At 42.5% G+C, this 14,441-nt stretch overlaps 1 protein-coding gene across 2 annotated transcripts; it reads left to right on the forward strand.

Annotated features, from left to right (window-relative positions):
* The first annotated feature begins 652 nt into the window (after nucleotides 1–652).
* On the forward strand, nucleotides 653–12,057 carry Krt222 (keratin 222). 2 transcript variants are annotated; one of them, XM_021626209.2, is made up of 6 exons: nucleotides 653–1,013; nucleotides 4,855–4,983; nucleotides 6,596–6,816; nucleotides 8,622–8,698; nucleotides 8,881–9,016; nucleotides 9,901–12,057. In XM_021626209.2, the coding sequence occupies exons 1-6, from the start codon at nucleotides 747–749 to the stop codon at nucleotides 10,127–10,129; spliced, it is 1,059 nt and encodes a 352-aa protein (XP_021481884.1). In that variant the 5' UTR covers nucleotides 653–746; the 3' UTR covers nucleotides 10,130–12,057. The 2 variants fall into 2 exon arrangements, with proteins under 2 accessions (XP_021481884.1, XP_060242753.1); XM_060386770.1 differs by having other exon boundaries at nucleotides 880–1,094.
* The last annotated feature ends 2,384 nt before the right edge of the window (nucleotides 12,058–14,441 follow it).

Genomic DNA, 14,441 nt, shown 5'->3' on the forward strand with positions numbered 1-14,441 from the left:
GAAGGGGGCGAAGCAGCGAGCACGGCACGCAGCGCGCAGCCCAAGTCCCCACGTGACGCGGTCACGGCGATGAACCACCCGGGGTAGGACACTGGACCCCTCCAACCAGGGCTCTTCATCCTTACAGGCTGCACGTTTTCTGGCAACGGGGAAGTCTCCCTCGGCGGATGCCCCCATACGGGAACCGGGGGCTCTGTCTCACCACACTGGCAGTAACTCACAGCTGCCTCGCTGCTCCAGGGCCCACCTCCAGCCTTGCTTCATCGGTAATTCACCTCACTCCATCACGCCCTGCTCTCGGGCCACATAAAATTACATATATATGTAATTTTCATATACAAATTACATATATATGTAATATATACATATATATTTTATATAGAGAGATATACATATATTATATATTTTTATATATACATATTATTATATATGTGTTTTATTTTGGGTTTGGTGCTGGTTTGGTTGGGTCTTTGTCGCTTTAGGGTCATGAAGTCCTGGCTGACCTTGAACTCAAGGCCCGAGTGCTGAGATAACACGCCTGCACACCACGCCTGGCTAACTACAGTTTTCTGGATCTTGTGGCCCCTTTCCCTACCACAGAGCAATTGAACGCCCCGCCCCCCACAGGCAAAGCCTTCGCTTGCGCAGGGACCCGTCCCAGCGGCCCTGTGGGTGTCACTTTCCTCTCTCCCCGGAGACTCTGAGGTTTCTTCTGCGCTAAGGACGCTGTCACGTCGGCCTAGCTGATGAGCAGACCCGTAGCCCCCCAGCTTCTGGTGGGGAAATGGATCCCTGCATCTTTAAGGCTCCGCGGGGCTGTCTGCTCCGGCGACGCAGGCAGGGCAGGCTCTGCGGCAGCAGCTGCTCTTCCCACCACCGCTAAGGTCCGGTTAGCCAAGGTGGAGGATGGGAAGAGAATGGAGCTCTCCCAGCTCCTCAATGAGATCAGGGCAAACTATGAGCAGCTCCTCACCAGAAATCAGATAGAGACGGTGCTGTCCACACGGATGCAGGTAATGATTTCATTCGGCCAGGCGCCTTCAGGATAAGGAGACAGTCCATGTCTACCCGAGTCCTGTCCCGGCCTCTCTGAGGTACAGTATTTCCTTCTGCACGCAGCGGCTACTGGGGAGGCAGCGGAGGTGTCTCTGCACCGGGTCTGGGGTGACAGGCAGGGGCAGAACCCTGGGGCTGTGCTCTATTGAACGACCGTTCAATATATATTGATTGGTGAATTTGGAATTTCATACAGAGACCCTGGGGTGACCGTCACTTCCCAAACGTGGAGTCCACAAATAATAAGATGGGGCGCTCCGACCTCTTTAGATTTTTCAGGGAGGAAGCGTTCCAAACACCCCTCAGAGATGTTACGGACTTGAATGTAGAAGCGATTTTAAAAGCGTCTGTAGGATGAATGCCTGGCAGCCAAGAATGTCTGTCAGCACACTCGGGGGTGGGGGGGTGGGGGGAGGTAAAAGCAAGTAAAATCTTTCTAGACTGTTCCTGCCATCTTTCCCACGCATTCAGTTTATACTGATTGCTATAAATAGAATCGTCTACGCGTGTGAACGTGGCTTTCAGTACCACAGATACAAATTCTGACAACCAAAATCCCCCCCAGCTGGGTACTGAGAGACTCTGTACTTGAAAGCACCCATTTTTGCTTCCGGGCTAGGAGAACTGTTTACTTCTGACACAAAGCTTGCGAGGTATTTGAAATAAGTAAATGAAACAGGGCAACTCAGACCAAGGCTCGATTCGAATTCCATACACTCGATTTTAAATCGATACTCACCTTTAATAACTGAGACCTCAAATTTAAATAAATTTAAAAGCAAATTCTTGGGAAGCAAAAGTTTCAGAAACTTAAGTTTGTTTTTTTATTAGCTTGTCTTTTATTCCAGTGTTCAAATTATATTCCCAGCACCTAGACACAGCAAAGCGTTTACTTAAGATTGCAAGACCACAACAGAAAAAAAAAATTGTTAGAAAAAAAAAAATCACAAGACTCTGTTCCATTAGCTTATTGCACTCTCGTTATAAATTTTGCCTGTGGATAACATTTTTAGTTTTCAAAAAGAATGATCAGCTCTCTAGATTAAACAAGGTCACTGGGCTGTTGGTTTAGATAAAGAAGTTTGTTCATCTTCCACATGATACAGAAAAATAGTAAGAGATGACAGCCTTTAAGAATTATAAACCAAATGAATACTTTATTTTACAAAGTAGAAATCTGAGTTTGGTTTACAAACCCCAATGCTGAACTGACTTTGAATTTTTGAAAAAAAATCAAAACTCTAGTAAGTTCCATTTGCAATGTTTCATAACATAGACGTTCTTAAAAATAAAAACGTTTTTTCCCAAATAATTCACAAAGTCGTTTTATTATCACAACATATTGCAAAGCCCTGGGTTCAAGAACCACACAGATAAATAAGAGAAATAAAATAAACGATCATTGCGTAGTAAGTCACCTTCCAAAACTCAATGACCTAAGATTTAGGCCATTGTACCCTGTCCTGTGATTCTGGGGGGTGAAGAGGCTGGGCTGCGAGGACTCTGGTGCCACAGGAGAGGCTGGATAGGATGCGGTGACCTCGGGGCCCTACGGCCAGCATTCTCAAAGTAACTGGCTAACGGGTTCAGGACGTTAGCAGAGGAGTGCCGGAAGGCTAGCTTGGGACACTTGAGCCTGTTTCCCTCTCTGTAATCTCAGGTCCCTCTCCACTCAGCCTCCCTACATGACCTCTCTAACCAGGTGTCCAGATTTCCTCCAAAATGATGGCCCGGGGCTCCCAAAAGCATAATGGATGCTGGCAGGCTTCTTGCAGCCTAGCCTAGAATTGGCACAGCACCACCTCCACCACAGCCAGCTGATCACAGCAAGACTCGGGGCAGCCTGATTCAACCTGAAGAGGCCGAATCACAGGCCATGAACTTGAGGACAGAGGGGTGGTTCACTAGGGACTGTCCTGGCACTCTACCTACCACACAGTTTTCCATCCAGTTCCCCCACTGGGAATTCAAAAGAGTGGTCCTCATAGTCTTGTATCGTTTCCAAAATCCTTTACATTCTGTTGTGTGGTTGCTGCCATTTGGTTGATTGACTCTGCCAAGTTCACACTAAGAACCAGTGATGAAGTAATGGGGGAAAAACATCCCTCCAGCATTTTTTTTGTGGGGGGGCGGCGGTGTTTGGGTGTGCACATGTTTGCATGTGTGTGGGTGACCTGTGTGAGAGTCACATGCATATTGGTCCCCATGCTAATAGGGATCCAGGGTTGGTGGTCTCAAGAACCATCCTCCATTGCTCTTCCACTGTGTTAGTTGAGGAAAGGGCTTTCAATCAAACCCAGAGCTCACAGATAAGTCCAGACTTGAGATTTTTTTCTTATCCCACCTTTCCAGGATGGGATTGCAAGCGGGCTTCCATACTTACCCAGCGCTGACATAGGTTCTGGGGGTCCGAACTCCTGCCTGTTGCGATTAGTTACTGAGCCAATGCTCCAGCCCTTTCCTGTAATATCTTGCCCTAAGCTTTATTCGCAGATTTTTTTTTTTTTTTTACTGGCTCCAGCAAACAAAATCTACCATATAATCAAATTTACAAATTCAAAAGGAAGTAAAATGTTATCTTTTTTTTAAATTCAGATCAACTTAATCCATTGCTTGCTCTTAATGAGGTTGGTGTTGATAATGCTGTTGACAGGGGTTTTCTTTTAATTCCATCAGCATGAAAACATTTAAAGCAAAACAAATACCCACCTTCCCCCCTGCCCCCATGCTTGCTAGGCAGGCACTCCACCACTGAGCTACATCTCCCCCTGATTGTTTTTATAAGAGGAGAACATTTAGAAAATTATCCTGAAGATGTATGTTTGGGACTTAGAGGACAACTCAGTTTTACTGTGAAACTATTTGATTTTGAGGACCACATCTGACAGTGGACCGCTGTGGCGTGGCACTTGTGATCCACCAGTGAGATCTGCAGACGGGCAACCAGGTTCCTGAAGCTCACTGGCCGGCCATTCCAGCCTAAACAGCAGGCCCAGGTCCCAGTGAGGGAACATGTCTCGAAAACATTAAAGAGAAAGACAAAGCTTCCGAAGGACCACACCCGAGGCTGACCCTAGCATATATGCATAGGCTACACATACACAGAAACATACACCTCCATGGACGCACGCAAACACACGCACACGCGATCATCTTTGCTACCCCAGATATCCAAACTGAAGATGTCTTCTAAGAAGGTCATCTTGGAAAAGGTAAAAAGGTTTCTGTAACACGGAACTTCCCTTAAGAACACTGATGCCTATGAATTTTCCAGTTAACTGGTATGGTAATTAGTTTCCTAGTGGTGTCTACTCCCAGTCCATACATACAGAATTGACCCCTTGAGGATATCTAGCCTGTATACCTGCCTCTATGAAGCAGCCTACAAAATATATGTATAAGAGAGTAATCATTAAATTTCAACCGATCTTTTTTACTAACACATTCAGGAAAGTGAAAGAATCAGAAGTCACAATTTTGTCTGGAAAACTTTCTTTTCATTAAAACAGCAAAACCTACTGTTTTTTCTGTATTTCATAGGCTGTCATAGTTGGAGGGAACTTTTTGAGATCATTTCATAGCAGAGGAGCTGGGGGCTGAGAGCATAACTGACTGGCTCAAGCACTGATTAGCCATGGGCGCCGGAGCACGCTCTTATAATCTAATAGGAAAAATAAAAACAAAAAGTGATTCGATTCCTCTGCAGCTGTTCTATGGTTGTCTTTAGACAACTCTCTTCAGGAGTGCTCTGTGGTTTCTTGTTGTTGTTCGCTGTTGTTATTTTTGGCTTTCTTGCAGCTAGAGGAAGATATAACCAGAAAGATGGACAAGGATGAAGAAGCTCTGAAGGCAGCTCGGGCTGAACTCAAGGAGGCCCGACGGCAGTGCCACCACCTGCAAGTGGAAATCGAGTCTCTCCATGCTGTGGTGAGGATGATCTCAAGGCAAACCGCCTCCTTACACCCCAGGCGGCTATGTGGTTTAGAGAGAGGAGGCGGCTGGGGAAAGTAGCTCACTGGCAGAGCACCTGCCCAGTGCGTACAAGAGAGGAAGGGAGAAGACACCATCACTTCGTAGTGGAGGCCACAGAATGCTACCCCGATCCTCGCTCCTTCCCACCCAGTGACTGTTATCAGCTCACTCGAGATTCAGTTTACAGCTAGAGAAATCCAGTTATGCTGCTTGGGGCTCTGGGGCTCCCCTGACTGTCAATATGAGAAAATGGATCATGTGTGTTATTATCTATAGTCTTCTAGCAGCTGGCTTCTTACATTCATGCCATTGAGGTTTCTAATGGAAAAATAGTTAAGCGCTCCCCTAACATGCCTTTTTTTATTTTTTTAATTACATTTATTTGTTATGTGTGTACACATGTGGGTGTCAGAGGACAACTTTCGTGAGCCACTTCGCTCCTTCCCCCGTGTGGGACCAGAGGCTTGAACTCGGGTCACTGGGCTCAGCAGCAATGCCTTTACCCACAGAGCCATGTCATCAGCCACTTAGCAGTCGATTTCGCCTTGACATTCAGTATGTTTTCAGTATTTTTTTTTAAATCAAATAATTCAGGAAAACAGTAAGTTAATCACAATGGCAAAGGACTTCTTTTTCTCTTGCCAAAGAGATGATTACGAGATCATTTTGAAATACAGAAAGCTACCTGGTTATGTATGTTTTTTTAAAATATCCAGTACTGGAGATTGAACCCAGGGGCTTGTGCTTGCTAAACAAGTGCTTTGCCGTGACGCCTTACATCCTTAGCTCCTGCCCTTGTTGTTGCTGTTGAGACATCACCTCATGAAGGTGCTCAAGCAGGACCTGAGCTGGTGATCCTCCTGCCTCTCTTTCCTGAGTAGTTGGGATTACAGGTCCCTGTCATCATGCTCAGCCACTAAATATAATTAAAAAAACAAGGCAGTCGGGCATGGTGGTTTATGCCTATAATCCTAGCATTTGAAAGACTGAAGAAGAATTGCCATCACCTCAAGGTCAGCCTAAACTTCAGAATGAACTAGGCACAGGCACACAGCAGCTCCCAGCTCAAGGCCAGCCTGGGCTAGCTACATCGTGGTAGCCAGCTGTTTGTGTCAAACAGCAAAACGGAGTAGAGGGCCAGCAAGATGGCTCAGCAGGTAAAGAAGCTCCCCACAAAGCCTGATACTTTGATCTCCCAGGGCCACTTCCTGGAATGAGAGAAGCTATTCCTGAAAGCTGTCCTCTGGCTCCTATGTGTGCTTGTGGCACATACATATGCTCATGCACAAATAAATAAATGTAAATAAATAAATAAATGTAAAAAAAAAATTCAAACAGCAAAATAAAGACAATTATAATAACCTTTAAATGGAAAAAAAAAAAAAAGGTGGGGATACAGGTGTGACTCGGTGCCCGGCCCAAGGTCCTGGCTTTGATTGCTAATGTCATAAAACCAAATAAATAAACAAGAAGTAAATAAGTAGAATAGAAGGGCTGAGCGCATCGCAAACGAGTCTTCGGAAGCCCATTGCGTCCCTGGTTCACTGTTGACGGTGTCTATCTACAGGAAAGGGGCCTTGAAAACTCCCTGCAGGCCAGCGAGCAGCACTACCAGACCCAGCTGCAGGATCTGGAGTCCGTGGTGGACAGGCTAGAGAAGGAGCTACAGGAAGTGAGGCGTGGCATCGAGAGGCAGCTCCAGGAGCACGAGATGCTCCTCAACACGAAGATGAGGCTGGAACAGGAGATAGCCACGTACCGCCGCCTGCTAGAGCAGGAAGAGATCAGGTACCTGAGGCCACGTCACTAATGGCACAGAGTGGCGTGGGGTCAGACGCACAGAGCCACTGTGGATGGCAGCAAGAGATCAAATACAAATGAAACCCACCACCGTCACCACCACAGCCCGTTCACTGAACGCCTATGGTAACGCAGGGTTAGCGCGCCCTCCAGAGAGCATGAAAACCTGTATCCAGCCAGCTAAAACCAGCACAGTAGTCAGCAGACTAATTCTCCATCATTCAAGTGGCTGTTCTCAGCCTCCCCAACTTCCTTCAGTTTCTCCCTTTCAGGAGTAGTCTTTGCCCTTTATAGATCGCCCCCGAGGAAGACTCACACATTATCACCACAAGCTGGCCCTGAGGCCCATCCCCAGCCCACAGTAAACACGGACAGAAAGTTGGAGGAAGGGGCTGGGCTAGTGGAGGGCTTGCCCAGGATGCATGAACCCCTGAATTTGTTCTCCAGCATCACATAACCCGGGCACGCATGCCTGTAATCCCAGCACTCAGGATGTGGAGGCAGGAAGACCAGGAGTTCAAGACTGTCCTCAGCTCCATAACATGATGGAAGCTAGCCTGGGCTACGAGGACCTTGTCTCAAAAAGTGAGAAAATAATAATAATAATGTGATTCTGTACACGAGCATGGAAAGCAATACTGTTCTGAGTCACATTTTAAAGGCTTCAGGTAATCCTAAGAGGAGAAAGGTGCTAATGGGGTAATTCCTATTCAATATTATATTTTACAACCATTTATAAGGTCTTAGACCTTTGAACACTGCATCACCTCCAAGTTTCAATATTCACATCAAAATAAATCTGTTTTTGCTTGTTTCAGAATTCTGAGTCTTCTGCAAAACCAGACGGAAAATGTTTAGCCTCTGATAAGTCTTTATTTCTTAAATCCTTAAAAAATCACAAATTGAATTCAAAATATACCACTTACTGGCTGAGTGACCATGGACAAGTTACTTAATCTCTCTGTGCTTCAGTCTTCCCATCAACAAAACGGGAATCATATTGTTTACATCACAATATTGCTATGAGGATTTAATGAGTTAACATTTGTAAGATGCTTAAAATACTATCTAGCACATTGTGCTATGTAAACAATACATAATTTTATATACAATGTGTATATAATATATTATTAAATAATGATAGTTGTTAAATTCTAATCATTTGAGATGTTGACAAGTTGGTTTTTAATATTTTTTTTTCTAAATGTGTATTATACTTACAATATAAATACAAGAAAATACAAATGAACAATGTTATTATACAAAAGCCAGAAAATAAGATGAACAATGTTTTTAAGTATTATACACTGTATTCCTATGACTTTTGAAGTCCTACTTTTTAATATGCTTCTCCTAGTCTCTTGAGTCTAAGAAGCAAAATGTTTTTGAAGTTGTTTTATTCCCTGGGCATCTAAGCCCCACCCCACTCTCCATACACACAACTACATTCCCACCCCTAGGCTGTCTCTGAATTTGATATTTACTAGTCTCATCCAGCTCTTTTGGTAATATAGATGTGTCTCTATACAGAAGAGAAAATTGGTCTGTGTATTATTTTAACCCTTGTAAAACTAGCTCATTTCCCTCCACTCTTCTTGGTGCCTGGGAGATTCACTGACAAAGATGCTGCATGCCCTCACTCACCACTGTAAACTCTGAAGAGTATTCCCATTGTATGAACATAACAACTTACCCATTCTCTTATCTGTTTCCTTTTTTGTTTTGTTTGTGTTGTTTGTTTATTTGTTTGTTTTGCTACTGCAATGTTTTTTCTATGACTCTTTCCATTTCAGATATTACGGTTGTATCCAAGGAGAGAAAAAAGAAGAAAAACCTACCAGGGGTAAAGTTGGCTTTCTTCTCCCCTCTGGTGAGTTTCCAACACAACATACTAATTTGAAAATGGTCATGCTACTTGTGGAGATGATACAGAAATTTCTCCGAAACAGCAAAAGGAGAAATGTTAGTTCTTCAGTGTTGTAATCCCCACCCCCGAAATGTACTGTTTTCCTTTTTGTTTCAACATTGTAATTTAATGTAACATTTTCACAGCCATTATAAATGAAATATCCTTTTCAACAAAAGTCTCACAAAAGTATGAAAATGAAACTGAGGAGACAGTGAACAAACAGGCGGTACTAAATGGAAACACGGTGAAGGAGAGTGCGGAGGCTCATGGCACCATTCAGTAAGTAAAAACAGCTTGGACTATGAAATAATACCAAATGGGATGAAACGCACCTCAATTGATCGATCTTGGCACAGATACTTCAAACACTTTCAATACACTGTGACTTTCCAGGCCGACATGAATGTACACACATAACAATACACATAGGAGTGTGTAAAGAGCTCACTTTCTTTTTTCCTAAAACTAAAACCAGGACTTGGGTAGAATCCCAGCACTACAGAGAAAGAGGCAGGTGGATCTGATGAGTCAAAGCCAGCCTGGTCTACATAGTAAGTTCTAGAATAACCAGGACTATATAGTGAGACCCTGTCTCAAAAATTAAATAAATAAAAATAAGAAACTTGTGTAGAAATTCTACAGAATTCTATATTAAAGATCATATTCTTTTTTTAATAGATTTATTATTTGTACAGTATTTTGCCTGCAGGCCAGAAAAGGGCACCAGATCTCATTATAGATGATTGTGAGCCACCATGTGGTTGCTGGGAATTGAACTCAGGACCTTTGGAAGAGCAGCCTGTGCTCTTAACCTCTGAACCATCTCTCCAGCCCCAGAGATCATATTCTTATGATTGTTAAACCTGTATGTGTCGATTAGAAACTCCACAGCCTGGGGGTAGAGAGATGGCTCGGAGGTAAGGAGGACATAGCAGCTCTCAACCATTCACTGCGTCACTTCCAGGGAATCTGAGGCCTTCTTTGACCTCTGTGGCCACCAGGCATGCAGGTGCTACACATTACATACATGCACACCTGAAATAAAATAAATCTAAATTGTTACAAATCCCACAACCTACACCTTGCACGTATTTCTTTTTCATAACTATGAACATTGCATCTATTTCATCTATTTAAAAAAAAAGTTTATTTTCTCATTTCAGGACAGAGAAAGTGGATGAAGTCATAAAAGAGTGGGAAGGCTCATTCTTTAAAGACAACCCTCGCTTGAGGAAAAAGTCTGTTTCTCTCCGGTTTGATCTCCATTTAGCAGCCACCGATGAGGGGCCTTTACAAAGTAGACGGGATAATCTACCAGATATTGAAGTCAGGCTTATCATGCGAAGATCATGTAGCATTCCCTCCATCAAGCCCCCGCCAGTAACCAACTAACCTGGAGATAGTATTTATCAAGGACACTAGGTTGGACCTAAGTGGGCCATGCAGACCCCCGGTCCCGAATGTAAGTTATTCTATATGTATGGCTAACGTTAAGATGCTGTGGGCTACAGCTCTCTTCAGAGAACACATGTAGTCAGAGGTAAAGTTGCTAGGACTCCAAAGATGAGCCTTTTTTTTTTTTTTTTTTTTTGTGAGGGGGGTGCCTAAAAATAAATCAGAAATCCAAGGTGATTTGTGTTTTATTTATCATCCAAATATAGCTTTAGCGGAGACTTTACTTATTAAGGTGGCTTGGTTAGGTTTGTCATTTCCCTCAAAGTCTGAACATCCTAAGGAAAATAGAACAGCTTGCTTGGGTACTGAAGAGTTACAGTGAGTTCTGTGGTTCCAGACCAGCTGAACCTAAAATGTTTGTTCTGCTTCTAAAAAGGCAGCAGTTAGGAACAGATGTTAAAGAAGGGGACTTAATATTTACTTAGGACTTTTCCTTTTCAGACAATCATTTGAACCCTGAAAATTAAGAAGTGTTCAGTCCATGAGCAATTCTGAATGAAGTATAGAGCATACCTCAAGGTCATTTGATGATTAATAAAATTATGTTATTCTATACCTTAAAGTTTTTTTTAATAATAAGTATCTAGTTTGCTGGAGAGTCAGTTTGTTGAAAGAACTATAAAAATTGTATCCTTACACACACACACACACACACACCAGCTGTACGAACGAAACTTTTAAAGCAAATTGAAAAGGTGGTTATTCTAGTTACTGGGACAGTTACCCAACTGCTCATCATCTGCTCTTCCATCTGTAAAATGAAGTGTGAGTAGCATTTGGTATGGCCTTAGAGAAGATGTTCTGGGAACTAGGAGAAGAGTTCTTGCAGTCATGTATGTGAACTAACAGCACAGTGCTGCTACCCGAGCTAAGAATGTCTGCAGAACTTGTTTTTAACTTGTTCAAACTGTAATAAATACAGATGTAAAATATATTTGTGAATAAGTGAAGAACTGTTGCAAAGTTTTTTTTAAACAACTTAATTTGTTCAACGCAGGTATATTTACTTGGAGACCTTAAATAATAAATACCTCTTTTAAGACATTAGACGTTTATAGGCTTTTTTTTTTTTTCTCTAAACAACTACAAAGAGGAGTACAAACCATTCACCACTCCTCTTTGTTTCAGCTGAAGTATCTAAGGGCTACAGCGATACTAGCATTTTAAGGCAGCCTTCAACATCCATCCCTTCTCTCTCACTCCCTCTCTCTCCCCGTGTACATACATATATATGTTGACTAGTAAATATGCTTTAGCCTCAAGGAACTTGTATTAATTAACTTTTAATACAGGGACTTAACATTCACTTTTTTTTCATTCCTTCAGGCTCCTTTTAGCTGGCTCTCTCTGGTTAAAAGGAACGATGCTGTTCGCCAAGGAGACAGCGGCATGTTCACTGCTCATTTTGGCATAAGCATCTGACCTAAAATTGTATCTAATACATAAAATGTTTCTTTTGGGCTGGGGGCATGGCAGGGTAGCAGAGCTTCACCTAGCACACAGGAGGCACTGGGTTCGGACCTCAGGGGAGAGAAAAGGTGAAGTTTCGTTCATTCATCATTAAGCGCTGCAACTTTATTGAAGCCTTGACATGCAATCATATGAGATGTTGTACTCGTTACTGCACTATGCAACGACGGTTATGGTAAAGAGATACGTTTAATGCAATCTCCTGCGGTGTTAGTACTGGGCACCGTGGATTCGCAGCTTGCTAGAGAAATCCCGCTACAGAGCTATTCTGTGTATAACATGAAGTACTTGAATTTGTAAACGAGTTTTGTTTGCTTCGAGGCATTTTAAAATCAGAATATAAATTTACCAAAGTAAATGATACCACCATAATAAAAAAAAAATTGAAACATAAACTCTTAAGGCTGCCTTGTATTTGAGCTTTCTCATTTTAAAGATGTCTGTGCAGAGTTAAGCCAAGCAAAGCTAGTCACTGTAGATGGTGGGTTTAACTTGGTTCCCAAGGTAAACTAAGAATGGCACGCTGGTACTTTAATTTTTTTTAAAATCTAGCTGTGTACTGACAGCGCACACCTGTAATCCCAGCACTTGGAAGGTGGAGAGAGGAAGATTTTTCAGTTCCAAGCCAGCCTGAACTATATAGTAAGATCCTTCACACACACACAATTATAAAATCCTGTAATTTGGGTGAAAATATAATAGTAGACAGCATTATTTGCAAAGTGGTTGCGGGACTCTAGGCACTGCAGTCCGCTGATCACTCATAATCTTCATGAAAATTCTCTTAAGAATTTTTTTTAATGTATATGAGTGCTCTATCTGAATATACACCCGCATGCCAGAAGAGGGCATCAGTTCCCAGTATAGATGGTTATGAGCCACCATGCGGTTGCCAGGAATTGAACTCAGGACCTCTGGAAGAGCAGTCACTGCTCTGAACCACTGAGCCATCTCTGCAGCCCCTTCATGAAAACTTTATAAAATCATACCACCCTCTCTTAGAGAGGAGAAATGGATATTCCTTCATCTCCTGGAAATATTTCAAATGTGTGAGTTCATAACAAAATACGAAAGTAAAGAGTAATTCCAACTACTAACAATGGTAGGATCCTCGCCCCGGCTCTGCCACATGAGAGGAGGGACTGCTCTGTGTCTCCTAGGCCTCAAGTTCGTACCTGAGGACAAAGAGAAGGCAGTGCCTGCTTCTAATTGCTGCCTTCCCTGCCTTTAGTTGCTTGAAATAATATGCACAAGGAAGTATCCGGCAAGGCACTACTCAACTGTGCAGTTCTACTTAAATGAAAACTGCCTCTGGGAGTAAAGAATTTGTGAAGAAAATTACAGCTGACAATGATTAAGCAATAGTTCAAAGTACAATAGCTATTTTATTTCAGGAAAAAAAAAATTATTCCTTCCCAGTAAATTACCCAGCTTGTACTGTTCTGTCATGACAGTCTTGAAGTACAAGTGATGTCTAAAGAAAAAGAAACAATTTTATGCTAAAGTTTAAAATGAATTATTTATTTTAAAAGTATGATTTTTTGAAATCTACTGCATGTATATGGCACGTTACTACATTTATTTATTCTGCTTGCATGTGCGCATGTAGACCACATGGATATCAGAGGGCAACTTGTGGGAACTGGTTCTGTCCTTCCACCACGTGGGTCGTGAGGACTGAACTCAGATGTCAAGCTACAAAGAAGGCACCTTCACTAGCTGAGCCAGTTGACAGCACCCTCTATACATTTTCAAAATCTTAAAGACTAGAAGAACCAAAGGAGGATAACAAGAGCAACATCCATTAATTTCACAGATAATAAGCATCGAAGTCTATCATCCACTGTTCAAGATAGCAAGTATCCCCACCCCTGGAGAACCACAGGCAACCAAGGGTTGCTGAGAGCAGAAGAGTCTTCTCCAGAAATGAGCCCCCTAAAGGGTCATTCAATATCAAATGACTGGCTCTGAAATCATATACAGACGTTACACTAAATGGACTGAACAGGTGGTATTCATATAGTTATGTAATACACATGTTATATATGTATACATATATGAGAGAGAGATAAGAAAGAGAGAGAGAGATAAAGCAAAGAAAATGAGGCCACGCATTTGAGAGGAAGCAGAAAAATGAACATGGAAGGGGCTGGAAGAAATGGAAAGGGAGAAATTATGTAATTATATTTTACTTTTAAAACTTGATTTTCAAAAAGATATCAAATGTCCCCATTACAAAGAAGCTCCCATTCCAACTGGAGGCCAAAAAGAATCAATAAAAGAAATGCCTACAGATATAACATATAAGCTATAGAAAAAACAATAGAGCAGAGGCCATGAACAGGAAGCCAAGGGTTGAGGAACAGATTTGATTTTAGGTCAAATCGGAAGGCCTAAGGTTCCCTTAGAACAAAAGCCACAAGAGAAGACTGCAGATGTAGCTCACAGGCTCACCATGTTCAATCCCCAGCACCACACAGAAGTGAAAAGAACAAGGAAAAACGCCTACAGCACTGCCCCACTTAGAATCCCATCCCCTCAATTTTTTTTCTCAATTATTATCTCAATCTGTTTTTTTTGCAAATAATTGTTATTAATATTATTACAATTTTTTTTTTTGTTTTTGTTCTTTTGTTTTTCGTTTGGTTTTTCCAGACAGGGTTTCCTTGTGTGTTCTGGCCTCCAACTCACAGAGATCCGCCTGCCTCAGGCTTGCGCCACCTTGCCTGGCTCATCCCTTTTTGTTTAAACCACCTTTGTACCAGCCCTTTCCACCACA

Source organism: Meriones unguiculatus, chromosome 7, assembly GCF_030254825.1.
Source record: "Meriones unguiculatus strain TT.TT164.6M chromosome 7, Bangor_MerUng_6.1, whole genome shotgun sequence".
In the NCBI taxonomy this organism is placed as follows: domain Eukaryota; kingdom Metazoa; phylum Chordata; class Mammalia; order Rodentia; family Muridae; genus Meriones; species Meriones unguiculatus.

Excerpts from the sequence above, each read along its gene's own strand:
- Krt222 (XM_021626209.2), top strand. The coding sequence starts at position 747 with ATGAGCAGACCCGTAGCCCCCCAGCTTCTGGTGGGGAAATGGATCCCT. Across the intron at positions 1,014-4,854 it reads TGCTGTCCACACGGATGCAG|CTAGAGGAAGATATAACCAG; the intron begins GTAATGATTTCA and ends GCTTTCTTGCAG. Across the intron at positions 6,817-8,621 it reads CTAGAGCAGGAAGAGATCAG|ATATTACGGTTGTATCCAAG; the intron begins GTACCTGAGGCC and ends TTTCCATTTCAG.